Genomic DNA, 27,942 nt, shown 5'->3' on the forward strand with positions numbered 1-27,942 from the left:
TACCATGTTAGAGCATTTCTGTATCATTTTGCAAAAATTTATTTAACATCTTCTAAAGCTTCCACTAAACTTGGTTTCTTACATCATTTCTACACACAGTCAGATTTTATTTGTTATCACTGTCTTGAGGCTTATAAAAAAATAAGCATTTAAAATGCCCAAAGAGTAATTTTGCTTTAAAATTGTGCTACTGAACTTAACCCCCGACGTAGAAGAGATACTTTTGGTAGAGGTTACCCCAAGCAGTATAAAAATATACATAAAAATAGACAAAAACTCTATCCTCCAAACTGAAGGTCTGTTTGTGGGAATTATTACTTATTTTTTTTGTACATCACTGGAACTTCAGTATCTTCTGCTAAATATTTACAGAAACATACCCACCCCCATCTGTATGCCTCTGCTCACTTAGGCAGAGAGCTGCAGCGGTTAGTTCATCCGTAGGCTTTTCTGTTGGCAAAAATTAATCGCCGCTTTCCACCGCGGCACACAAAAGCGATGCTACGGGCGCGCACGTCCCTGGGAACGCTCGCGGACAGCCCTGAGGATGCCAAACGGCAACGAGGCGACACCAGTTATCGCTGCTAACTTCATCGAGCGAGTTGCGATCGCCTTTGCCAGGGCCTCGCTGCGAGCCCGCGCGCACCGCCAGCGCCCGAGCCGAGCGGTCGCTGGGCGCGAGGGATGCGGGTCCCCGCAGAGCCCTGGGTTATTTCACCACGCGCTGCAATAGGAAGCGATGAGACCTCCCTGAGCAAAGCAGGCTGGGGAGGGCAGGGGGCAAAATATAACCTCTCCTCAGGTTAAAACCAGCCTAACGCTGAAAGCTTCACTGCAGCGCCCCGCTGCTCCCCAGGCATCGCATCCCTGGCTTTCTGGTTTCCCTTTTGTTCTGGTGATAAATTCAGAATGCCCAAACCTCCTGTACAACTGTCCTCAGGAATTTGGGTCTCTCCAGTCTAACTCAAGAAAATTTTAAATTAAAAAAAAAAAAAAAACACAAGAAAAAAAAAAAGAAATAAGTACTCTGTATCTTTCTTAAATGACATTAAAAGGGGAAGGCAAAACTAAGCAATGTAACTCCCCCAAGACTATATACATAAAAAGACATAAGATCTCTTGAAACATAAATATACAGCGTATAAATCTGGGTGTCACCTAAAAGGCTGAAGACGCAGCACTATTTCACAGACAAAAAGCAAACCGAACTCACCACGCCCAGTGTAGCCACAGAGCCACGACATCGGGGGGGCTGTATTTGCAGGGAAGCGACCGCCCTGTCTCGGTGGTGGTTCCTTGTATCCGCACATGCACCAGGGAAGGGTGCTAGTGGTTTCCAGGGGATGTAACACAACCAAACACACACGCCACATTACTACACTCTATTTAGGGTGCGGGTGAGAGGTTGGGAAATGGGATTAGACCCTGAGTCCCCAATTATTTCCAGGCACGTGCTCTGCCGGAGCAGTTAAAGGGGCACCTCTAACGTGGCTCCAGCAGTTCTTTAATATTGCTCACCACCAGAGATACTTGGTATCTCTCAGTGCAGACTCAAAACACGCTGGTTGAAATTCTGCACCCTGTGCTTTAAGAGTTACCATGACTTTCATGGAAATAATACAGCCTTGATCAGGGTAAAAGACTAATGGAGGTCTTTAGCCCAATCTTAAAGAGGTTTGCTTTCTACAGCACAGATACGCTACAACTCCGACATGCATAAACAGGTTCCAGTTACTGTAAAGTGACAATGCAGTGTCTTAATTATTCTAGCATTATCCTTTCTGCTGTTAGGGAAGATGTGAGAGTGGTTAGGAGATGTGGGGAGGAGAGCTGGTGCTTGACCTAGGCTGCAAGTGGAACAGGTCCAGCTCTAACTGGAAACGTAGGTAGACAGCCAAAAGACACTTTTAGCTTTACTTGATACGCAGGTTTATGGCATGCAATAAAACTCCTAAGACAACTCTTTATACAAAGCACACAGCATCTCCAGTCCCCCCGGTGGTATCTCAAGAGAACAAGTAAAGCTAAAGGTCTGCTTGCAAGGGGAGGCCACCTGTGTGTGTGTGTGTGTGCGTGCGGAGAGGGAGGGAGGGACAGGGTGGGGAAACATCTGGTTTTGCTGAAACCAAGCTCTTCAGCAAACCTTCCTTCTACCGCTGGCCGGCCTCTCGGATCCGGCAGGCCACCGCCGTGATGAGCGCCGCGCCCTTGCCGCTGCCGTCTTCCGACTGGAGGAAGGTCACTTCGCACTTTGGAGACAACTGCTTCACTGTTTCATGCATGACAGTGGAGAAGCTGTAAGGCACAAGGGGGACGGAGGAGATGTTGATTTAACTTGCCTTGGGCTGAAGGTGCCAGTCCCACAGCAAACCAACCACTTTGCACCTATCATCATAGCTGCCTTCAACAGCATCTCAAACAGTGCTACAGACACAGAGGAGAAAGATGGATGGAGAGAGACCTGCCAGGTAGGAGGCATTGGAAAGCATAAGTCTCCATGCTTCAGCCCAAGGTCACAGCACACAAACCCATATTCACCCTTCACTCAGGACTAAATCAGGCCCCTTCTCTATTACACCAAGCCCTGAGAGAACTAGTAAACCTTAATAGCCCTGACCAGCCTCATCTGGGGGGATCTTCAGAGCCCTCCCTCTACCCATGGGCCCCTGAGCCCTATTTAAGCTCAGCCCCATGCCTTTAGTCCCTTTCTGAGCTCCACTGTCCCAGGAGTACCAGCCTTCAGCTCTGCTTGGCTGTGGGCCTTCTTCATCCAGACCATGGGCTGACTTCTTGGTTTAGACCTGCCTCATCACCATGATTTTGCCTGATCGGCTGGATGCCTGGCTGAACCTGGTCACCATCTCTGGGTCAGCCTGGCCTCAGGTACTGTGGGATTGGGGGCTGGTGGGCGTGAGGTCCCTGCTGTGTTGTCTGTCTTGGCTCCCTACCCTTTAGGGAGCATCTGGTTCTTGCTGTACCTTGACAAAATTTAGATGAGTGAGCTACTGGAAGCCCCCTGAGACCCTAAAATACCTCCTTTCCAGCCACCCTGCTAAGTTCTCCATGCTGGCTCTTACTTAGCACCTCGTCTGCCCAAGATGGGCAGATGCACCAGAATGAGTCTCCTTGGAGGACAGCTGCCCATCCACTGCCCGCCGCTGAGCAACTCACTGAGGGTGCAGCTTGTAGAGCGTCCCATCCACACCAACTGTAATCTTGAGGAAGTCCAGCCCGCGGTTCTCCCGGATCTTGTCCACCACAGCTGCCATGCCGGCCCCGCAGAGCTGAGCTGCCCGCCGAGCCACCACCGTGCACACCTCCTTCACGATAATACTGTCGTCACACGTGGTCTCCAGGCCAAGATGTTGGAGGATGGAGCGGACCTGGAGCAGGGCCAGGCAGTCGCTGGGGGGGACACGAGGGCCAGGTAGCGTTAGGAGATACAGCAACTTGTCTGCATGACTTCCCCTTTCTTATCTACATCCTGCAGAGCCCAGGGACTCGTGGCTTGGGTGAAAATGACTGGAGGGACTCTACAGCTCCCCTCTAACCTCCACTTTCAGACCTGGATGTGGCTCTGAGGTCACATTCTAATCAGTGAGGCTGACTTGGAGCATGATAGCTATTTAACCTGTGGCCCCACTCTGTCCAGGACAGAGGATAAAGAGACATCTGTGTTGCCAACCCAAGACAGTTTCTTTGTCCCTCGATACCAGTGCTGTCAGAACCACGTAGATTTTGCCGACTACCTGCTTCACACCACCCTGTGTCACCCTGGCTCCAGACTGAGTGCTTGGGACTTCTCGTGGGAGAAGCCCTGAGAATGCTTTTCCTCAAACTACATCTCAGCTCTGATCTGCAGCTGTAAGGGCAGAGTTGGTGCTCCCCCCACCTGTCAGCCCTCACCTTTCTATTTGGGACAGGAACTTGGTCTCAAAGATCCCTCTGGTCTTGAGCCTCTCTGAGATCCGTCCCCGGAAGAGCAGCCCTCGCTTGGTGAAATCAATCAGGATGTTCCGGACTATCTCCCCCAGGTACATCCCGCTGATCATCTTCTCAAACCTGGGAAGGAGAGGGCAAGGCTGGACATCAGGACAAGAAGGAACACTGCGTCTGGCTCGGGATCCAAGCTTTGCCAGATGCCTTTGACACAAGCCCTGGAGCAAGTCCAGCAGCACAGTCCCCATCCTGCGGGCAGGGGACAAGGGACACATCGGTGCATCACAAATCCAGGCTTTGCCCTGCTCATCACCCCCTGATTCTCCACCAAGAGTCTGGTGGGGCAGAACTGAATGGTTCCTGGACACCCAGCCTCACCGGGGGTCCCTCCCCAGTCCCCCAAAGCCACCACGCACCTTTGCTTCCCAGGGTTGAGAGACAGCTCATCCACTGCCACGTCAAACTCTGTCCGTATGTCATCCAAGCACCCGTTGTCACCAAACGCCCCCCACTCCATATTGACGCACATCCTGCCCTCCTCCCCTTCCAGCAGCTCCACGTTCCTCATCTCCTCCATGTAACAGGCGTTGCTGCCTGTGCCTGCAGAGAGAGAAGCATCTTTCAACAGGGTTCTTGGAGAAGAGGGGTGCGTACGCAAGATAAAAGCCCTCGGACGCCCCCCACAGCCAGGAGCACCCCATGGGAGCAGGTTTGGGACCATGGGCAGAGGAACTCAATAACAAAGTTTTAGTCCTCACCAACTATCAGCCCAACTTCACAATATGGATCTTCATACCCGCAGGTCATCATGGTGCCAACTGTGTCATTTACCAGCGCGACCACGTCCAGGTCGAATTCCTGCAGAGGGGTGGGATTGTGTGGGTTATTCCTGGAGGATATAGCTTGCTATGCCCTCTCCCATGACTTGGAAAGGACCTGTCTGCTGAGCATGGGAGTCCTCCAGGCACCTACAGACCTCCTGCAGGTGGACACTCAAACCTCAAGATGCAACTGCAGAGGAGCCAGCATGCTGGGACAGCCCTGCCAGAAAGAGCCCCCAGGGCAGGAGCTTGGGGTGGTCTGCACTGAGGAAACGAGCATGGTGCCTCCCTAACTCACGGCAAGACAAGCCTGCCCCGGTCCGGGCCAGAAGCCAGCTTTTAGCTCCAGGGTCTGAAAATCCAACCTCTAGTGATGACTAAAGGTGGTTGTTAAAATTCAGACACTCATTAGCCGTGTGCTCAGCCCATTAATTTGCTTTACAGGCTAATTAAAGATGCCAGAGAGAGCCGGGATGTGGGAGCAAGCAGCCAGCTTCTCGCAGCTACATGGACACTCACCTCTCTCCTGTGAATTGCCTCTTTCAGCAGGCCCACCACATCTTCTCCTTCGCAGCCGGTCGCCTTGAAACCTTTTGTCCACTTCAGGAGAATCCCCTGTTGTGGAAATACCCTGTGTTAAATCACCAGGCTGATGGATGGGAGGGACAGCAACCCCGCATCCGCCAGCTCTCGGCGGGCACTGCCTGGCACGTGGAGGTCAGATCCTCGTGGAGGGTGCCTCAGTGGGGTTGTCTCCAGGGTTCAAGGGATCTGCGTTTGCTTTGATGCAGCAAGGGAGCTTTTCAGCACTGGAAGCTCTGAGCTCCTGCCTTCCCCCTCTCTTGGGTCTCTATCTGACCTGCCATGTGGTCACTGATGCTGGTACGTAGAGTTTCGTGTGCTGTGGCTTTGCAGCCAGCCAGCCCCGGGTACCAGACGTGCACGCTATGAGGTGGGTTGTGGTTACCTCATCCAGGTTGTTCTGCTGGCAAGGGAAGGAGAACGTGAATCCGAGCGGCAGTGATACGCCCTTCATTCCCATGTATTCCAGGAAGTCAGAGATGCAGTAGACGATGTGGTCAAAGAGCTGGGTGCACAAAGCCAAAAGGAGAAGTTACCATCACAGCAAGAAACTCAGCTGGATGCCAGCCTGGCTGATCTACTGGAGGTGATGATCCATTCCCAAGTCAACAGGGCTTTGAACAGACCAGCGTGCTGCCCGGCAGCGCCTTCTGCGGTGAGCAAGCCCAAAACAGCTCCTTTTTCATCCTCTTCAACACCGACAATGCGGTCATATAGCTGTGATACCTTCCCCTTGCAGGTCCTGTACTGCACCCAGAAGGGGTGGAGGGGCTAGCAGGGAGGTGACCAGCTTTCCAGGGGTGACATGGGAATCCAGTCCCTCTGCAGGGTATCCCCAGAGCCCGTCTGCCTCAGCTCCTGCTAGAAACACTCCCGGTCTCCAAGCACTGCCTCGAGTCGTTTGCAAAACTTTTTCTGTCTGCAAATAAGACTCCGGAAATGTCTCTCACTGCTTCTGTTGTGGTTTCTCTATCTGGGAAGTGGGGGTGATGCTTATCTGCCCTTGTGGAGTGTGTGGGATTGAGGGAGGTTCAGTGATGTCTGGGAATAACACAGTTTCTAACGTAAAAACCAGTTTCAAGGTTCCTAAAGCACATTTCAAACCCCAGAGCCTTGGGCAAACTCGCTGCTCTAAAGGCAGGAGAGCACTGGTCTTCTCCACCCTCCTGGTTTTACACCCTGGAGAGCAGAGCAAGGCAAAAACCAGCTCCTGTGGTCAGCCAGCACTACTGACTGCCACTTCTGCTGCCACCCCAGGGAAGATGCCCCAGTTTTCCACCTCCAGCTGCCCATCCTCACCTCCTCTCCTGTCCCCTGCATGATCTCCGCCGGGATGGAGTAGATCTTGTTGTGCATCTCGACGCTGCGCCTCTTCCCGCTCCTCACACGCACCAGCAGCACACGGAAATTGGTACCTCCCAGATCCAGGGCAAGGAAATCTCCTTTTTCTGAAACCCAAGAAAGAATCATTAGGAGAGAGATCCTGGCAAGGACAGTGAATGCTTTGTGCATCGTGAATGTAGCACAACACTGATCCGAAGCTGCCCTCTTTCTGGGAGAGGGCCAGAAACCAAGGCATGGCTGGGAATGGAGAACAGCAGGTGCAGGTAGGAAGGCCATGGCTGGAGAGGTTTGCTCCAGACTCGGGCAGATCAGACCTCAGTGCTTCTAGCCAAGGGGCAGGTGTACACACAAGCCACCGACAGAACTGGGAGCACAACCCAGGACAATGGTGGTGAGAAACCTGCGGCGGTGAAAACCACAGTGAAAGCCAGGCTTTGTGTTAAGCCAAGTGCAGAACGTCCTGGAGGCTCAGCTGCTTTTCCCAGTATCATACTGGAGGTTAAAAAGATTTGTGCCACTCCCACCACAAAGAGGGAAACTGGACGTGGCAAAGGTCCCAGCCCTTCCCTAAGCGGTGCAGATGTTGGGAGCAGCGACACTGGCCCTTGATGCAGGATATATATGGGCTTATACACATGGTACGTCACCTGTCCCATCTGGAGTTGAGCACACGTAGGTGGGCAGCATTTTCACTGTTGCTTCTGCGTGCGTCTCCTTGGCCAGCCCCTTCTCCATCTCTATCCTCATCCTTTGCTTCACCTCCAGCAGCTGCTCATGGCTCAGCTTGAGTGCCTCCAAAATCTTCTGCCGTGCGTTGTGCTGGGCGGCCAGTCTGTAGGCCACCGCCGTCACCATGGCTGCCCCTTTGCCGCTTCCATCTTCTGACCTCACGAAACGGATCTCGCAGTCCGGCAGCAGCTTCCGCACTGTCTTATGGAGGCGCCGGGCAAAGCTGCAGAGGAGGAAAGAGGACCTGAGTATGTCACCATGGGTGATGTGACCCTCTGGGGTTGTAAATGAATGGGGCCCCTTTGGGATCCAAATGGAGGTGCCATGGGGAATAACTGGAGATGCTCTGCTTGTGCCAAGCTTTATCCGCTGCTGGCAGGAACAGATTTGTGCTGTCTCACCCTCTCTCCCCACCAGCCTCGCCTATCCTCATGGACTCACTGAGGATGCTTCTTGTAGACAGAGCCATCCACACCGACCGTGGACCGCAGCCGGTCTACCCCCTTGTTCTCCTTGATGCGCCGCAGCACAGCTGCCAGGGTGGCCCCGCACAGGCTGGCCGAGCGGGTGGAGACGATCTGGCAGATGCGGTGGGTGGCCACACAGTCTTCATGAGTTGGCTCCACGCCCAGCTTGGTGAGGATCTCATGGGCTTTCTGCAGCCCTTCTTTCTCCCTGCACATCAAAGAGCAAAAAAGGATTCATGCCTGGAAATCCAACTTTTGCCATCTGAAGTGTCCTGGTTTGCTCAGTGGACAGCCCTGTGAAGGGTCCTCTTTTCCCCCAGCAGAAATGTCAGTCAATGGGCTGGGACCTCACGAAAGCATCCGGATCCTACTTACTTCTCAATAGCAGAGACGTATCTGGTCTCAAAGTGGCCAGTAGTGAGCAGATCTGGTGTGAGCCTTCCTCCAAACAAGAGCCCTTCCTTGGCCATCTTCACCAGGATAAGTCTGACCAGCTCTCCCATGTACATCCCGCTGATCATCTTCTCAAACCTGCCGATGGGGGAAGCACAAGATGTGTGTGTTTGGCTGCATGTGCCATTAGGTGGCCACAGGTTGACCTTAAAATCACTTGGCAGCCTTCCAGGCCCAAAAGCCATCTAGGTAATCTATTTCCAGAGTAGTTTATTCCATCACTGAGAAAATAAAGCCATGTTGACATAACCATCATTCTGCAAGAAGAACTTATGGCTACTTGAAGGGAGTCTGTCTGTTTGCTGAGACCCCCTAAATCCCAGCCGTGCTGCCAGAAGCAACCTGGGGAATAGGAAATCTGTAGGATTTGGATGTGGACATTAGGTGGTGGTGTTTGCCTTGGCTGGCAGATAACTTCATTGGCAGGGGGAAGAAAGAAATCAACTCATTCAAGTGAAAGGCCCACGAGAGAAGTGGGAGCTGAGTGGCTCAGCTGGGCGTACCAACCCAAATTTGTGACACAGCCCCTATTTGCGTTGGTGTAGCTGGCACGGCGGAGGATGCAGTGACCTAGTTAACTAGGATGACCTCGTCGGTCCCACTAAAGCCAGCGCAACGGGAGGATGGACAATACCGAGCAAACCCCGAGCCTGAGCCAAAGCCAAGAATCTGCTTACAATTGTTTGCCAGGGTTGAGTGAGCCCATGTCTATCTCGCGGTCGAACTCCGTCCGGATGTCGTTGAGTACACCATCATCACCAAAGGCCCCCCACTCCATGTTGATGCACATCCGACCTTCGTCCCCTTCCACCAGGTCGATGTGCCTCATCTCCTCCATGTAACAGGCGTTGGTACCGGTACCTGAACCAAGCACAGGGACGCAATGAGAGCGGATGATGCCCTTCCCTTATTCCCCATAATTAGCAACAGCCAAAAGCACCACAGAAAGCAAAGATGGACGAAAACAAAAACCGGGCAATGCTGGTTTTCTAACATCACTATCACCTTTCTTCTTCCCCAAAGACCCTGAAACCTGCAAGAAACCTGATCTCCATGTGGAGTTCATGGAGAGATGGTTCCCAATTCTTCCCCCTTGCTGCAGCTCACCAACAATGAGGCCAACTTCACAGTTATGATCGTCGTAGCCGCAGGTCATCATGGTCCCAACAGTGTCATTCACCACAGCCACGATGTCAATGTCAAAGTCCTGAGATGGTGCAGAGGAGAGAGATTGAGTCAGCACGGCCAAAACAGACTGAACCATCTCTGCTGTCACAGGGGAGCCAAGTTGCAAAGCCTTAAGTATCCTGCCGCGGGGAACCGTGTACCCCCATCCCACCACCCCAGGAGGTGACGGACCTGCCCAACCTCTTACCCCTCTTTTCTTGATGGACTTGCGCAGCATTGACACCACATCTTTCCCCTCCACACTGCTGCATTTGAATCCCTTCGTCCACGTAACAAGGATGCTCTAGGGAGAAACAGCAAGAAGGGGTGCTTGGAGGACAGGCCCACCAAGCCATGTGTCTCAAGGGCTCCCGAGGCAAAGCAAGGGACAGGCGCGTAGCGCTGCAGGAGAGTTCCTCCCTCTTATCAGCTTGCGAGCTGCAGTATCAGCAACGATTTCCACATCTCTGTGCAGATAAAGTTTATGGTCAGAAAACAGCACTTGAGTTGCTTGTTGCTCCTGCCAGCAGGAGGAAACGTGATGCCCATGACTGGGTTTTATGAAGCCCTGGAGCAAAACCTGTTCCCAAGTGTATAGAGAGCTCCTTGAGCCAGACCCTGCAGGGTGGGGATCTCACTGTCCCCTGCAGCCGGAGGCACTGGTGTGTCCCCACCCAGCAGAGCTATTGGTGTCACCCGGCCAGAGGCCGTGCTGAGCCTTGGGGGAAGGGAAAGGAATTGATTGCATTAAAAATCTCCAACCCTAGAGCCCCAGATGCCTTAGTGAGGCAAACACCCATCCTACCTTACAGATGGGGAAACTGAGGCACGGAGAGAAGCAAACCAGGTCACAAGGGACAGATGCTTCCTCTCTCAGCTGCTTTTTTCTTTTTTTCTTTTTGTTTTACAGCCCTTGCTACTACCACGAGGAAAGCATTAATCTTCTTCCTCATTACTTTTGCTGAATCACTCAAGCACAAGAGTACAACTTGCCCCGTCCGTGGCACAAAATGCCACCACGTTCCCACCCTGGGAGGACGTGCTGGATCACCAGCACGCCATGGAGCCACCCTCCTTTCTGATCCTGCCTAGGAAACCGGGTGAGATAAGGGCAAGGAAAGCACCAGCCCCCCCCCCCCCAACCTCACCCCCCCCTCGCCAGGAGGAAGAGCCCGGCAGAGGCGGTGGGTGGCAGGAGAGGGGCCACGTGCCTCAGCTGGGCTCTGCTTGCCGAGATGTTTAGTCTCCCAGCGAGGTCACCAGCCCCTGGCAGAGCGCCGGCGCAGCTGAGCGGAGCTGACAGCCATCGATTCCTGGCTGCCTGGAGCATGGCGAGCAGCCGGGGTGGGTGACCCCCCCCCCCTCCCCTCACTGCGCCGGCTGCATGACGGGGGATGTGATGCTCGGCACGTCTGGGCTGCCTTTGGCTGCGGGCGGTTGGAGCTGCTCTCCCCGCCACAGCCGCTCTCCTTGAGCTCTGTCTGCAGAGGGGGAAATGCTGCTTTCCATGGAGGCATCCGTGCAGAGAGGAAGCACGGAGCAACCAGCATGTTAAACATCACCTCCTAGACCTCTGCAAGCCCCAGGGCACATCCTTTGCTCTCAGCAGCACCAAGACCTTATACGCTACCCAAACCCAACGAGCCTAATTAAAAGCACAAGCTAAATTGGCGTGGGATGGCCACTGCCCCCAGCGAGAGCTCCCCCTCATCCCACTGCATCCCAGGCTCAGTCACAACCCTTGCGAGGAGGTGAGACCTTTGCTCACCTCATCCAGCTTGGTCTGGTGACATGGGAAGGAGAAGGTGAACCCAAGGGGGAGTTTCTTGTCTTTGATTTTCAGCTTCTCCATGAAGTTGGCCAAGCACTCGGCGATGTGGTCAAAGAGCTGGAAAAAAAAGGCAAAGAGTGAGCCCTCACCCAGCTGCCCTGACTGAGATGATGCACCAGAGCAGTGCCTGCACCCCTGCCTGCTTGAGGGACCACTGCTCTGCCACCCACATCACACCTCCGTGATCCTCACCCATCATGGTTACTTGGTGTCAGGAATTAATAGCTCCAGGCAAAGGAAGGCAAGGATCTACCTGGATCCTGCTGGGCAGGGCAGCAATAGGATGCTGCTCCAACCCCATTACACAGCTCAGGGTCTTGGGGTGACACCAGCCCTCCCTTCAGGCAGGACAACTGCCCCAAGATGGGTGGTTTCCCCCCCCCATGGGGGAAGCCCTGCAGTTAGGAGTCTGCCCAGGAGAGGGGAGATGGGGAAAGAGGGGTTGAACCCACCTGTACCCCACTGCCTCGCATGAGTTCCTCAGGGATGGCGTAGATCTGATTCTCCATTTCGACCTTCTGCAGGCCGTTGTCGGACACCTTCACTCTCAGCACGCGGAAGTTGGTGCCACCGAGGTCCAGTGCCAAGAAGTCCCCATCCTCTGTGGGAGCCCAGACAAGAACAACCACTTAACTCGACAGGTCCCCTTCAGCCACATCGGTGCCCACGCCGGGCAGCCCTGGAGCAGGCGAGGAAGTAACCAGCCACCTCACAAATATGAGGGTAAGGTATGATATTTAAAATCTTATTTCTTTTTCCTTTTTTTTTTTAATTTTATCAGAGCTGTGGCTGTATTTCCTGCCTCTCCTTTGCACCCCTGGCACCTTCATAGCTGATGGGGATCAAAGCAATATCTTTGATCTGTATCCTGATGCCCTGGGTAGGGACTGCAGAGGCGGTGGCTGAGCTAGGAGCGCGTCTGCAGGCAGAAGGGCAGATCCCATCGGCCCCATCCAGACGAGCCCATGCCCAAACCCACGGCACTCCCATGGGAGAAGAGCTCCAGCCTCAGGTTCTGTAACGAAGAAGGTGGCAGACCCGTTCCTGATCCTGTTGATGCAGGATGCTGGTGAAAGCTCCTAAATCTCCAGGCCAAGCAGTTAAAACCCTGCTAGCCAGCTGTCTAAACACTAGAGTTAGGCTAAACATTTGATGTATGGAAAAAAACCTCATGTTCAGGCTTGGCTGCTGCGGTCCAGGATAACCTGCTCTGCCCCAGGAATCCCGTGCACTCCTGGCATGTGGCTTCCCGCCAAAGGCAAGATTGAAAGGTATAAGCAGGAAACTAGGGAGGAGAAAAAAATCCAAAAGACCTTCAGGGACTCATTACTGCCTGATGTGGGAAGCAGAGTTTCTCCGTTTCTGTCGGCCGAGGGGAGCCCTGGGTCCTGCTGCCTCCAAGACCCAAGGGCTGAGCCCAGCAGGTTTCACCTCCTGTTTGTTTTTATTGTACCAAGCGCCAAGGCAGCTCGCTGAATTTTGGACCAACTGAGACCTGGGATGTGGGAAAAGTGCCAAGCTGGCTGTTTTAAATACCTAGCAGTGTGGGGAGAGGGATGGGGAAAGCCCTCTATCAGCACTGTTTGATTTCTGAATGCATTAAATGTGCTGTGCTGGCTCCCCCAGGCAGATTACAGCGCCCGGGGGCCGCACTGTGCCTGCCGATGCTTTTACAAAGGGGCTACAGTTGAAACAAAAAGTGTGGTTTATTAGTATTCAAATGACACTAGGCCAGCCAGCACCTCCAGTGACTCCAGCTGAAAAGGCAGCTCGCTGTCCAAGCCTGTGGGGCGTCCATCTGTCCTGGCGTCTTTCCTGGGGCTTGACCCTCCAAGGACTCAGGGCGAGGGAACTGCGGATGGTGACGGACTCAGAGCCTGGGCTGACAGCACCTTTATAAAGTCCCTCTGCTGCTGAAAAGGTCTATTAAAAGCAGTCCTTGTGCTCCAAAAAATGGGAAGATGAGGAATAAGAGCGGCTCAGAGGTCTTGAGCAGTGTTCAACAGCCTTGCTGCTTGGGATGGAGACAGGGGAGCACCTAAGGGATCAGTGCATCGCCCCAGGAGGGTCAGCACCTCACTCTGGGGTGATGCAGGGCAGGTCGAGTCCCAGCTCTCGGTGGTACCAGCCCATGCCAAGTCCCCCTGCGCAGGCTGTGGTGCTCTGGCTGCAGTCCTGTCGGTTAAGGTTATACCCCGAGATCAACCAGCCGGCGGGATTAGGAGGTGCTGAGGCAGTTACACCATTATTTCAGCAAAAGCTGAAGTTCAGCTGAGTCCCTGCACGGGCTCTGGCCAACCCTTACTTCATCTCTGAAGTGTCACACACATCTCCTGCAAGAGCCATTAACCCAGAACCACGGAGCGCTCCAAACCTGGACCCCATCAAAGCTCTGCAACTCGTCCCTCCTCGAATAACACACTCAGCATAGCTCTAAGCAAGGCAGCATAGCCAAAAGATGTCCAATTCAGCGCTTACAGGGCTGGAGAACGGCAGTGCCCGCACTCAAGTGTTGGGGCAGTCAAACCCTGAACATTCATGTCTCCTCCTCACGTCTGCATTGACCCTTTGCAGGGATGAGGTTTAAACCAGTCTGGCAGCTCGTTTTTTAGCCTGTCTACCAGCCACAGGGCATGCCTTGGCCATGTCTCTTTACACAGATGCTGAAAATACACCAGGAAAACCCCCAGCAAAGCTCCTCGCTGGCCTGATGTCACCAGTAAGGCCACCGGGCCACCGTGGGGATTGTGCCACGGAGGGGCAGAGCTGGATGCGACGCCTGCCTGGGCACTGCTGGCATCATGTTCTGCCCCAAACACGGGTCGAGCAGTACTCTTGCTTCCTTTGCCGTTGGCACAGATGCCGTTCTGCTTGCTTAGCAGACCATGAGAAGTACTTCAGGCAGCTGATAAAGATGCCAGGGCTAAAGACGCTGGAGACAAGAGGGTCACAGGTTGCTCAGCTCCTTGGAGATAACATGAGGAACGCAGAAGGATCCCAAAAGAGAAAGGCCAAGGAGGCACGGACGGGGCCGTTCTCACGTCCTGCCCAGCCCTCCACACAACAAGTATTTCGGCCAAACCACCCCTGCGAGGCTCAGGGCCCGCAGAGCTGTATCAAACCAGCTTTCCTTTGATCTGCCACCCACCAACCCTTGCTACAAAGCAGCAGCAGGGCCCAACCTAACAACCAAAAATCGCCCTTACAAGCTGCTCAACAGCCGCAGGAGAAGCACAAGTGGTTCGATTCATGACTGCTGAAGTCAAGGGGTAGATTACTGGGTGGATCGGCTTCACAGGAGGAAAAAGGCAGCAAAATCTCCCTTGGGAAATTCCCAGGCTGAAGTAATACGGCTGTGTGATGGGCTCCGCTGGCCAACACCACGTCTGGGCCCTGCCTTTGATTAGGGCTCCCTTGTTCGTGATAAGATGCTGAGCTCATAAACCAAAGAGCAAGGGCAAACACGGAGCTCTGATTCAAGGGTTTGTTTGCGCTCAGCAAACCATCTAAGGGTGAGTGTTTAGTGCCTTTGAAAAAATGCCTGCGGGGCAGAGCAGGCAGGGAGCTCTGCCGTCCTTAGAAATACAGCTTTGGCCAGGTGGGAGTCAGGGGACCAGAGCATCACGTGTGGGATCATGCCCCAGCACCTCAGAGGTCAGTCGCCCCAGGCCTGCACCTCAAACCTCAAGGCTTCCAACCGATTGCGACCCCATTTTGTAGGAATCCTCAGTCAAATCACCTTAATAAAAAAAAACAAGAGGAAGAGAAAAGCTGGAGCAGGTCCAGGCTCTGTCCCCAGGGAGAAGCAGGATTAAATGGAGGTGCAGACCCTGGCACTTCCCACTCCATCCTCGTCTGCGGATGCCCTTGCCAGCCCTACCCTGCCTCCTTTCAGCAAGTTGAGAGACTCTGAGCAGAAGAGGGAATATAAAAGCTCTGGTGCTCACATCAGCATCTCCACTGAATTAGTGCTGGAGAGCAGCAAGGGAGCTTTTGAGGTATCGGGCATGAAATACTGGGTTTGCAGCAACAAAAGAGCCGGGATTAACCTGGTGGTTTGGTTTGGACAGAATCAGGTCCAGCAAAGAGCAACTCACACTGACCACAGCAAAAGTCACCTGGCAGCAATTCCCCCCAACGATTCCTTGCTGGGGAGTGCTGAAAAACCACCAGGCGAGGGGCTCTGGGCATGAAGATGGCATTTTCTTGAAAGTCTTTCAAGTCCATGGACTTTGCGAGCCGGTTATCGGCAGGAACTGAGCCTGCCGGCCAAGGGAAGGGTGTCGCAAAGAACCATCCTTTGAATTTCCAGGGCTTTGACCTCCAAAGTCCTGCAGCACCCTCCTGAAAACCCCAGGCTGTGGACATCAGCTGCTGGGGCTTAACAGAGGATGCACCAGCAGATCTTTGTGTCAACATTAGCGTGGAGGAGGCAACATGGTGACACTGGCAAAGCCTGGAAAAGGAAAGGAGCGGGGAGGAAGGCGGTGTTTGCACTAAGCAAGGAGAGCCCTTGCTCAGAGTCACTGGGCCTCCAAAGAGAAGCTTTTTTGGGGTCTGTTTCTTCCAGCCTGACATAGGATGCCCACCGCCTCGCTGCAAGTACGGCACAGCGGGTGTTTTGGTGGGTTCCGGAGCCAAGCAAAGCAAGAAAAGTTGCTTTTAGGAGAGATCCTGCTTCAGAAGCAGAAATGCCCCCATCTTATCACACTGCATCAGGAACAGCAAAGCCACCAAGAGTGCAGCGGGGGTGGAGCGGTCGGGAGCCCGGGCTGTGTTTTGACTTCAACCCGCAGATGTGACCTTGTATTTCCATAAGCGCCTCTCATCCGTCTGGATCCTGGGGAGCGGCTGGCTGCGCATTAGACGGGGCATAATCCGAAAGCAGAGACAACTTGTGCTATAGCAAGGAGGGGTAGGAAGGGCAGGGATGCTCTGGAGGAGGAAGGTGCGGAGCCCCAAAGCTGCCATGGCACCCCATCTTTCAGGTGGGAGGCGGCTGTTGATGCCCAAAGCGGGCAGGAGAAGGACTTTGTACCCAGCCAAAGTCAGACTTTGCCCAGCAGCTAAAAAAAAAATCGGAAGGAGGAAAACCACATGCCTGGATGTCGAGCTCTTCCCCAGCCATTGTCACACCACCTCTGCACAAAGCAATGTGCCAGGGGAGCTGGCAGCGAGCCCCACCTCGGGCTGGCCTTGGCTCACCCCCACGACCCTGACGTGCCACCTTCCAGTTCCCTCCCTCCAAAACCCAACAGCAGAGACGCTGATGCCACTGACAGCCCAGATCAGCTGGAGCCATCCGCGGAATCCCAGCTCTTGGCTCCCTGGGACTTGCTCAAAAACCTCCCGCTTTCCAGTCCAGCCCTGTGACTGCCCCAGCATCCCTTTTGCTTAACATTTTCCATGCAGCTGTGCCACTTTTCCTCACGTGCTGAGCTCGCTTTGGGCGAGAAATGCCAGCTGGGACACTGGAGAAGCTGCAAGTCGGGAGGACACATTGAAAGAAGCCAGGGCTTGCTCTTGCAATGGTAAGGAGAGGGATTACACCTCCTCCCCAACACGGGTCAGGGTGCTGAGAGCTCTGCTCCTGCCTCTCGGGAGTTCTGACACATGCTCCGCCAGCACCTTTGGCTGCAATAGTTCCCGTGCCCAGGGGCAGCATTCCGACTATCCCTGTAATTAAAAATATTCTCAAATATTTAAATAGATTGAAATCTCAATCCTGGGGCAGGCAGCCAGGTCCAGCTTTTGGGTGTACGTGCACTGGGGGGGGCCAAGCACGTGGGATGCAGCAGGCAGGATGGCGCTGGGCGCAGGGATGCTTCAGTACTTAAAGGGGGTTTATAAGAAAGATGGGGACAGACTTTATAGTACAGCCTGTAGTAACAGGACAAGGGGTAATGGTTTTAAACTAAAAAAGGGTAGATTTAGACTTGGTATAAGGAAGATTTTTTTTACACTGAGAGCGGAGAACCACTGGCCCAGGCTGGCCAGAGAGGTGGTCGACGCCCCTCCCTGGAAACATCCAAGGTCAGGTTAGATGGGGCTCTGAGCACCCTGATCTGGCTGAAGATGTCCCTGCTCACGGCAGGGTGTTGGACTAGATGGCCTCTAAAGGTCCCTTCCAACCCAAACCGTTCTGTCATGCCTGTGACTCCCCAGGGACCTGGAAGATGCTACCCCCCACCCCCTCCAGACCTCACTAAGATGTTACCCCTCCAAGAGCCAGCTGGTGATGCAGACCTTCAGCTCATCACCTTTGTCCTTGCCTCCAGCAAGCAGACAGCCAGCAGCAATGGGGTTTTTTTTGGCTGTTTGAGCAGGGCTACCTCTCGGGCACGCCCTATTTAACACCATCACTCAACCAGCAGGCTTGCACCAGCTTGGCGTGCTTCTCAGGAGAGGAAACTCCAGTCTGCCCAGTCGCTGCCTGCTGAGGCCAGGTCGCTTGAGACTCCAGCCACAGCATCTGCTGGGACCTGCTCACCTCCAGAAGCCAGGTATGAAAATACAGCGGTGGCAAAACAGCTGGGGAGGCTGAGGGAAGGGCAGATGGGTCTTTCCATCAGCTCCCTTCCTCTTTATCCACCTTTCCTGCTGGCTATCAGCAATCTCTGCCGCCGGGGTTTTGCAAGGACTCTCATGAAGGTGCCAACACTGGAGCAACCCCAACTCTGAGCCACTTCAGCCAAAGGGACCAACCAGCCCAGGGTCTTTCCCTAGGGCTGCTGCCAGCCCAGACGCAGAACCGAGGGCAGCTCTGGCTTGTTGGGGCTCTCTGTCCCTCCCTGCCCTTCAGCAGCTAGGACCGCTCCACTGGCCTCGAGCACTGGGAGACTGTGCAGGTCCTGGGTGCATCTGTATCCCGCTCCATGCCAGCAGGCAAGGGGCGATGATGCAGGGACCGGGACAAAGCTCTTTCCTAAAACACCAAGCTAGGAGAGGGAGGCAGAAGGAAATTTCCCATATGGATGCTCGAGGAAGCAGATTTTTGGGTTGAAAGGAACAAGCTGGAGCCTGAAACAGAGATGCACCCGCTGGGAGTGTGCTGCAGGCAGCCCAGCTCCTGCCAACACGGGAAGCAGGCAGAAAGGCCGTATTGTGAGAAGCCAAGTCTGGAGAGCCCCCTTCTCCTCCCATGGCATTCAGACAGCGGCTGGCACCACTCCCCACTTCAGTGCTAATGAAATCTGATGAGCCGGACCCGTGACTGTCTCTGTCCTGCCAGGAAGGGCACGCGAGGGCTCGTTTCCACCCTCCCTCCCACCAGCAGGGAGGGGAGGGAGGGTCGGTCCCAGCACAGAGGGGGAACAAGACCTGTCCCCATGCTAAACCTCACTCAGCAGAAGCAGGATGAAGCCCCCCAGGAGAGGAGTGAGGGTGGCCATGGGTGCCATCCCTGTTTTGGCAGCACCATGAGGATGGGTGACCCCAGCCCTCCCTCCCGGCACATGCTGGCACCTACTGAGACCTCCTCACCACGCTCTCCCTCTCCTCTGCCAGGAGAGACCGTCTCCCGTCTCACAGTACCTGTCCCATCCGGGGTGGATCTCACGAAGGTGGGCAACATCTTCACCGAGGCGGTGGGGTTGGTGTCTGCTCCCAGCCCCTTCTCCATCTCCTTCCTGAAACGCTGGGACACCTCCTGGAGGGTCTCATCAGAGAGCCGCATGTGGTAGAGGTACTTGTCGATCTGAAAGGTGGAGTTAAAGGCAAAAATTCAGTTGAAGGGTTGGGGACACGGGCACAACCCCCGTGACACATTCAGAACAGCGTTCAGCCCCTCTCATGTCTGCTGGGGATGATGCAAGAAGCAGGAGCAGGTCGTGACCTCCCCCGAAGGGCAGGACACGGCTGTGCCAGCATGTTGCCAACACGGCACCGCCGGCAGTGCTGCAACAGCTTATCTCCAGGCACACTGACAGTGCCCGCCGCCGTTCTTGCACCTCTTCCTGAGCACCCACTGCCGCTCTCCAAAGACCTCACCAAATGTCACCCACGCCCTCCTCGGCAGCATCCTCTTGCCCAGAGGTGTGCCAACTTGGGAGCACCAAACCCTCAGGAGCTCCCGATGCTCTGCAGCATCTGTTCCGCTCATTCACCCACGGGCACCCAAACAGGTTGCGACAGAAGTAGGACCCAAACTCGACAACCTTCCCTACGCAGCCTGTGAGTCAGGAGGTCAGTGCTGGTGGTGTTCCAGCTGCAGAGCCCTTCCCAGGCTGCAGACCTTGACCCCCAGGGCCTCTTCCTACGTGAGGGATGCTCAGCAGGAATCCACTGCCCATTCATTTCTTCACTGCTGAGATCACCCCTACAAAGGGTTACGGTGCTGAGAACTGCTCAACTCCCTCGAGCAAACAACGCTGTGTGACACAAGTGGGTGCCATAGCCGGAAAGGGAAGAAAACTACCCCCATGCTCCTGGCGATCATTTATACCCTTATGCTGAGGCTATGAAGATGCCTGGCTCCTTCTATAAATGGCATCAAAGTGTCTCATCTTCCCTGGGAAAGGCATGGAAAAACTCCTCCCCAGCCCATCCATTAGAACCATGCATGTCTCTGCAGCCTGGCCGGAGCAGGGAAGGGAAATGGAGAGGCGGACAGACTGCCAGCTCCCAAACTATGCCCCGTTTCAATTAACTTCACTTAAAATTAATTAAAGGGCAGCTGCAAGCCCTGCGAAGTCAGAGGAAAACCCCACCCAGTTAGCTCACCTGTCTGTAGGCACGTAACATAAGGTCATCAGAAATCAAGCATGAATTTTTTTTTTATAGGGCCAAGCTATAGGAAATGGGCATTTTGTGGGCGAGTAATAGCCATCCGCCCCAGCGTGACCTCGCTCACGGATGCAGCCGCTCAGACCCTGGGATGAACAAAACAGCTCTGCTGTGGTTTTGGCTGCCTGCATTTCAGGCTTGGGATGCTCCCAGCATATCCTTCCCCCCGCACCAGCTCTGCTGAAAATTTGGAAGCCAAGTGCCCAGTTGCTCTGCTTGCTGCAGCGACGTTGGAGATGGAGGGAAGCCCGGCCAAGCATGACCCAGGAGAGATGCTTTATTTCCTGGGGAGCGGCTTCCTCGCTGGTGTGATGGGCAAAACCTCCTCCTGATTTCTCTTGGTGCTTTCAGCTCCTTCCCATTAATCAGGAGCAGAAAACGAGTGCCTGCCGGCTGGGAGACCAGGCCGGTGTGAGGAAAGGACAAGGTTAAGGGAACCCGGACGTTTCCTGGTGCTGGCTGTTTACCAGTGCCTCCTTATCCACCCCAGCAGCAGGAAGTCAAACACTTCCCTCCTTCCTCTCCTATTTGCTTTCACTTGCTGAAAATTCCCACCCATGTACCCTGCCCCAGCTCACCTCCATCCTCTCCCTCTTCTTCCAGCTTCAAGAAGAGACCAGGGTCCAGACTCTATAGAATCGACCTCCACCCCAGCCTCAGGGCAGGAAATCTCCCCTTTAGCTGCCCCACAAGGTTATGATGGTTATCTTATCAGTCAATGCCATAAACCCAGGACAGATGGCCCAACCCCATTTCTTAGCTGTTCACCAGAGAGATAGGCCAGAGAGAGAGCGAGCATTGCAGGGACCTTTCACTACCTCCTCCCAAGCCACAGACCTGCTCCTTGGCACAGGGAGGACCTCAGCCAGACTGTCTCCTCTCCAGCAGCATCTAACCCGGAGTGTTGGTGATAACTAGACACAAACCCCACCGACACGGTGTGCTCTGCCTCCCAGCAGCCTCTCACCCTGTCCTTCGCTTGACTTCTTTGGCAGCCTACAGTGGTCAGGGGTCCTGGTGAGACCATCGTGAGTGGGGATCGGGTTCCAAGGAGGTGTCCCCATCCCAGCAGTGGCGTACCACACCAGCAGGGCTCGGGGCAGAGTTTCACCCCTGCATGAACTGTATGCTGCTGGTGTTCCTCTCCTCTCTGCCACCTTGACTTTGCTTGATTTTCCTCCTAGCCTCACAAGATGCTCCTAGGGGAAGATCTCATCCCAGAGAAGCTGGGTGCTTTGAAAGCTCAGATGAACAAGAAGCCATTGCTGTTTGCTCCTTGATTCCTGCCCAAGGCACAGGGCAGTGAAGATGCTGCGTGCACAACCTGCCAGCCCCCAAAATCACAGCACAGGGAACCGACACGGAGGTTTCCCCTCCTTCCTCCAGGCCAGGCACCACCCAGCACGTTCCCCATGTCCTCCAGGATCCACCGTACTAAGAATAATCAGCAGTGTGAGAAACAGGGTGACCTCCTTCTAATCTCCAAAGCCCTTTAAAACCTGGATCATCTTCTCCTATGAAAATAGACGTCATCCCACTTGGCAGCTGAGGCAGGTCAGGGCGTCCTGCAGAACTGCTCGAGGGCAGCAGCAGCTCAGCTCCTTTCCAAGCGAGACCACCTTGGTGTGCAACTGACCCCCACCCACGCAAGAACCATGGCCACCTTCAGGCCCAAGGCTTCCCAGCCGCATGGCCTGGTTCGTTACTCCAATTAACCCCCCCCGCCCCCTGCACGCAAACACACCTCAAATGGAAGCAAAGATCTGGTAAGGGAGGGGAATTCAGTCTGCAGCTCCAAAGTGTGAGTATCTTTCAAGACAAACAACCTCCTCGGTTGTTCAACTTTTTTTTTTTAAGATCATTGCCAATTCCAAATAAATAAAGTCACTAGGATAGGATCCGGAATGGAGCAATTTAATTTCTGGAAAGCTTCCAGCATAAATAACTATGTTTCCCCGAGGAAATCTAAACTGAATGGAGGAGGAACAGATTTAAGCTGGGAAGTGCTGGGCGTGCTCACAGCCCCAGACAGTTGCACACAGGGCAGGACATTTTGTTAAAGAACCGGATCGTTAGAGCCGCTGCAGGTGTAACGAGTTCGATGCAATTTTTTTGAAGTAAAATTGAGCAAATCCTGACCTCCTAGCTCAGGGCTGTCTCCAAAGGCTCTGCTAATTTCTACACCAGATGCTGGTGAAGTGCCCAGTGTCACCCTTACCACCTGCAAGGCCGCTGTTGGGCAAGGTCCATCCGCCCCAAGGCTGAAGAAACCTCCAGTTGCTCAATTTTTGCCGCCAGCTAGAAGCTAAGTGAGCTGTGCCACGCTGAACCGAGCTTAAAGTATCTCAAAAGCAAGGTTTGCCTTTGCAATGATGATGATAACTCACGGTTCCAGCACCAGCGCCACAGCTGGATGCTGTTCTTTTGCCTGAAGAGTTCTCCTAGTCCTCCCATCGGGGCTAAACCATAAGAGGTCAGTGCTGCAAATACATTAGCCTGCGAATAACTTCGTTCCAATTCAATGCCACTGTCCACAGGGAAGAAAAAAAATTAATTCCTTGCCTTATACGTTTCCAAGATGGTCCCATCAACGCAGCTACTTGCTAGAGTGGAAAAAAAGGTATCACTGTCCCGCCTTGGTGGGCGGATGCAGGAGCAGCGGTGTGGCTCAAGCGGTCCCAGGCAGGGAGGGTGAAGGATGCCGTTCCCCTCGCAGTGGTAGTGGGCACCCTTTTCCCCACCGCTCGGAGGGAACGTGGGGAGGATTGCAGTCAGTGATGGAAATTACAGCGAGATGGTGGCTTCCGGCAAAGCGCAACTGTTTCCTGCCCCATCAACAGCACCGGGGAAGGACTCGGCGTGGCTTATTTTCATGCAGTAAGGTCTCGGTCACATCTTTCCTGATAATGATCCCAGGTTCTGGGAAGGAGAAGCCACTCCTCTTTAGTCTTAGTTTTGCTCTGAGTCTCTTTCCAAAGCCACCTGACTGGCGAGAACCAGACTGGGCACAAAAGTTTCCAGTCCCCCAGTATCTGCTCGCTGTATTTTTCAGCTGCATGTGCATAATTTCAGCAGTGTTTTGAGAAAAAGCATAACACTGGGAGAGGTTACCTAGTTTCTGGGCTGGAGTCTTTTTCTTTTTGGCAACAGAAAGTCAAATACTCTTTGTGTACAAGAACAACAGAGAGATGTTCTAGTCTGGGGAAGGCTTGAACACTCCTAACCCACAAGTGTGCACTGTCAGTCCTCTCTCCAGGGTAACCTCTGGCTGAAATTATTTTTTTCTTTGAATTACTTCCCTCCCTATCACAGTTTTTAACTTAAAACATGCTGCTTTTTAAAAAAAAATCACTGAATTTTTTCAGAATACTGACTTTCTCCCTGCTTCTTTCAGAGGGGGATGCTGTGTAAGCCCTCAGCAGTTACCAGGGCGAGCCAGCAGCCGTGCCCCCATCCTGCCCAGATCTGCGGCGGACGCGACAGATTCGGAGAAACCAAGGCAGAGGGAGCAGCAGCAGTTCACCGAGGTTGCAGGGTGAATCCGGGAAAGCATCCAGCACGGACAGTGTTTTATTCCCTGGCTCGGGACTGTAACCTGGCAGACACTTGGCAGCTTTCATTGTTGGATCGGGGATGGGCAGCGCAGCCCAGGACAGACCCAGCGCCGCGTCCTCAGCCCCTGCATACCAAAACCCAGCGCTCCCCATGCCTGCATTGCTGCGCCGTTACCCAGCCTGGGCTGACTCAGTGCGGGGGACCGGCTCGTCCCCTTCCCCGACCTCCACGCCTTCGGCGACACAGCACCAATGCTGGGCTGCTCCCACCCTCCTCCAGCCCTGACCCCTGCAGCACCCACGTCCTTGGCTGCTATTGAGGGCCCTGCACGGAATTAAACCCCACGTGCTGCAGCCAAGCCTCTGATGACACACTCCCAGAGTCATCTTGAACCCGAGTGAGTCAGATGGTTTCCTGCTCGGCCGGTTCCTCCCCATCCTCACCGCCCCCCCCACCCCCCGCCCCAGGACGGCAGCTGAACCCTGCGCCGGAGATGGAGCAGGGCACATGGCGAAGAAATCACGGTGCAGAGCATCAGCGGCAGCCGGGGGCCCATCCTCAGGTGACCCCGCTGCTCCGCAACCCCACGAAAACCCCAGTTTAATCAGGAAACCGTTCTGGTTTCTAGCTCAGGAGTCAGACATGTCAAACTGCTCCCAGCTCCCACCAGCCCTGAGCAGCCCCAGCCGGCCTTTGAGACGCCTCCCTGCCCATGTGTCCCCTTTCTCTCCCGTTTTAAACCCAGAAGGTCTCTGGGGCAGATATAAGAGGTAGCATCCCTCTCGGATGCTGCTGGATTGGAAAGCCTCACTGGTACCAAGACCCTCCTCCTCGGATGATGGGAGAACCCCACTGTGGCTGGGGAAACTGAGGCTGTGCCTGCCCAGGCTCCCCATGGTAGCTCAAGTGAGAAGCTGAGGATCAAGGGGATACACGATGGCTCCCGGAAGGTACCAAGGAAAGGAAAGGCCGTCCTGCCGCTGACCTTGGCAGGCTTAAGAGAAGCTATTAAGTTGGTTTCCAGGAATTTGCAATCAGGCACCCCTCCCACAGCTGTAGAGGAACTTGCGAGAGGCAGCCAGGGAGGAATCAGCTAGATAAAACTAATCCCACTAGGAAAGGAAAAATAAAATAAATTTTAAAAAAAGCAGAGTAAAACCTGCTCCTGTCTGGGAACAGCCACAAATATAGGAAAATTAACTCCATCTCCAGTTTCTCCTTCTTTCGAAGGAGGTATAGGGAAGAAGAGCCGCCAGCCCAGTTCTTTAGCTCATTCACCTCCCTCTCCTCCGTCTCATGACGAGGCTGAGGTTTGGGCACCAGGAAACTCAGAGCGAGCCGGCACATCCAAAGGGAACGTGGTTCATCCACGGCAAACTTTCAAGCTGGGATCTCAAAGGACGCTGCTGAGGTTAATTAAAGTTGCACAATCCCTCGGGGGTTAGATAAGTTAGTGCTGCACCCCACTTCCCAGCTGGGCAACGCGAAGGGCAGGAGTTTGAGGACATTCCCACAGGTGGGCAGCAGAGCAGGTAAAGCTGCTCCCTGTCAAGAATGGGAAGAAAAATCCTATTTTGGGGACTATTTTCTAGGCCCTGATGTAGACATAAACCACAGCTGTCGGAAAGGGCACTTTCTTCCCACAGCAGAGCCCCTTTTCTGCTCGGTCCAAAGCAAAAAGACGCACGACTCGAACACACCCCAGGATTTCACCCCAAAACCTTTTCCCAAATACAGTCTCTATTTCTGGGTAAAGCCTTTGGGTTTGATAAAAAAAAATAAATCACAGCTTTCCAAGATTCAACCCCTACATTTCCCTGTGCTACGGATTCCCCCCACCTCCTCGCCTGGGAAAACTTATAAGCCAGGAATCATTTTTTGCATCCCTGGTGGAAGCATCAGGCTCGGAAACCCAGCTGCTTCCCCCTTTCTCCCCGCTCCTGCAGCGAAGCCGAGCTCCGTGCTCTCTCTGGAGGCTGCGCCGACCCCGGCTTTGCCTCACCAGCAGGATTCACAGGCATTTGTTTAAAAATAACCCAGAGAAATCCAGTTGTGGAGGCGGCTGTTTGGGGCCGGGAGGGCAGAACCTTCTCCCACAGCAGCCAGAGCCCTGCCTGACGGCTCCTGGATATTTTATTTCCCCCCACATCTCACTAACCCATTTTGTTTGGGCTTCGGAGCCAGGAGGGAAACGAAGCCGGTTCCCAAGGCTTTGCACACCCTTTTCCCAATGGGTAACGAAGCCAAATACCTTAAACCAAAACCTTCCCCCTCCATTATTTCCAGCTCCCGATAAGGAACGCGTAAGCTGCCCGGAGCCTGAGAAGCAGAAGTCAGGCCGTGCCACTGGCCTATTTCTGCCGTCGGGTTACACAACCCCTTTCCGTGGATTTGGCTGTTGCACAACCCCAGGACACTCGTGAGCAGAGGGCGAAGCTGAGCCCATGTTTTCTTACGGATCACTTTGCATTGACAAGTTATTCCTCTGCACCTTGTCTGGGTTTTTTTTTTTTAATGTTGTCTCTTGTTTTACTTCCTATTTAATGCAGGTGAAAGGCAACGTGGCGAGTTTTGCGTTGTGGTGAGTTTTGTTTTCCTGTTGGTGTCCCCAGCGTCATCTGATGGAGCGAGCTGAGGCTCTCTGCAGCCGTGAATTTTGCATTTTGGTTTTTTTTAAGGGGGCTTTTGCAAAGCCCGACCATCCCACGCCGGGCACTGTAACCCCGGTAATAGGAACCGCCGCACAACCTCAGGACTGGGAGGCAAAACCCTCGCTGACATATCCTTAAATGCCCCAAATGCTGGCGGAGGGCTGGGGGAAAAGCCTGAGCCTTCACACAGTCTCCCAGCCAGCATTTTTTTTTTCCCCAGGAATCATTTATTTAAGACTTGCTGTTTAGAGCCCAAGCACCGCCCTGGCCAAACAAAGGCCGGCTGCTTTCCACCAGCCATAGGAGAGCAGAAACACTTGCGTTTTTCAAGTGCCCGAACTCAGGAATTGCTGGTCCACAAACGCTCTGTGCATCCCTACGGGACGCTTCCACTTGCATTTGTGGTCCAGGAACAGGCTCTGGTCGCTCTAGACCTGTAAATTGAGGGACGGGGAAGGCAAAATGATGTTTTCCGTCGCAAGCAGGGGGGGAGATGCGGGGCACAGCCTGGGGAAGCGGAGCCCGAGGTGCTGCGTTTGCCTCCGAGCAACACGCCCCCCCCTCCCCCGCCCCCCCCCCCCCCCCCCGCCGCCGTGCCCCGCAGGGACCTCGGCTCGTCACCCGCGGTCGGAGGAGGGAGGCTGAAGGTCCCGGCCCCGGGGGATGCTCCGCGCCCGCGGATGCTCCGCGCCGGCGGCGGGAAGCGGCGACACGTGGTGCGCGGGGCTGGCCCGGCTGCCCCGGGGGTCCCGACCCGGCGGGAGCTGCCGGGGAGGGGAGGGGAGAGGAGACACACACACCCCCACCCCCCACCCCCCCGCCGCCTCCTCCTGCTGCTCCGCGCCGCCGGCCCGCGGGGGGCGCCCGGCCACGCGGGGTCCCGCAGCCGCCCGCCGCGGCACGTACCGCACGGCGGCCCCGGCGGGGCGACAACGGCGCCATTCCCCCCATTTCCTTTTTTTTCCCCTGCGTTTTTCTTTTTTCTCCCTTTTTCATTTTTCCTCTTTTTTTTTTTTTTTGACTTTTTACCCTCTCTCCTTTTTTCGTTTTTCCTTTTTTATTCCCCTCCTCTCCTTTTTCCCTTTTTCCTTTTTTCCATTTTCCCTTTTCTCTTTTTGCCTTTTCTTTTTCCCTTTTCTCCTTTTTTCTTTTTTGCTTGTTTCTCTTTTGCCCTTTTACTCTTTTTCCCTTTTCCCTTTTTTCACTTAGTTTTTTTCCCCTTTTTTCCTTTTTCCCTTTTTCCACTTTGTTCTTATTCCCTTTTTGCCTTTCACTTTGTTCTTTTTTCCCTTTTTCCCTTTTTAAATTTTGGTTTTTATCCCTTTTTCCATTTTGTCCTTTTTTCCCTTTTTTTTTTTTTTTACTTTTCCCCTTCTTTTTTTACCTTTCCCCTCTTCCCCCCCCCCACATCTCCTCGCCGGCCCCTTTGTCCCGCGCATCCCCCCCCCCCTCCGCGCCCCCCCTCACCTTCTGCGCCTGGTCATGGTTGAGCTCGGTGAAGAAGTACGCGAGGAGGTGGGAGGCGATCATCCTGCGCGGAGCGGTGCGGAGCGGAGGCGGCCCCCAGCAGCGCGCGCCGCGGTACTCGCCCGCGACAATGTGGCTCATTGAGGAGGTTC

At 54.2% G+C, this 27,942-nt stretch overlaps 1 protein-coding gene across 1 annotated transcript; it reads right to left on the reverse strand.

Moving 5' to 3' along the window:
- Nucleotides 1-27,942, reverse strand: LOC104046345 (hexokinase-2). The gene is made up of 18 exons (XM_064472839.1): nt 27,791-27,942; nt 18,867-19,029; nt 11,786-11,934; nt 11,271-11,390; nt 9,711-9,806; nt 9,443-9,542; nt 9,013-9,196; nt 8,258-8,413; nt 7,857-8,090; nt 7,334-7,638; nt 6,642-6,790; nt 5,728-5,847; nt 5,280-5,375; nt 4,698-4,797; nt 4,356-4,539; nt 3,907-4,062; nt 3,172-3,405; nt 1-2,295 (listed from the first exon to the last, which is right to left on the reverse strand). The coding sequence occupies exons 1-18, from the start codon at nt 27,929-27,931 to the stop codon at nt 2,151-2,153; spliced, it is 2,832 nt and encodes a 943-aa protein (XP_064328909.1). The 5' UTR covers nt 27,932-27,942; the 3' UTR covers nt 1-2,150.

The sequence above is a fragment of the Phalacrocorax carbo genome, chromosome 24 (genome assembly GCF_963921805.1).
Source record: "Phalacrocorax carbo chromosome 24, bPhaCar2.1, whole genome shotgun sequence".
NCBI classification, from domain to species: Eukaryota; Metazoa; Chordata; class Aves; order Suliformes; family Phalacrocoracidae; genus Phalacrocorax; species Phalacrocorax carbo.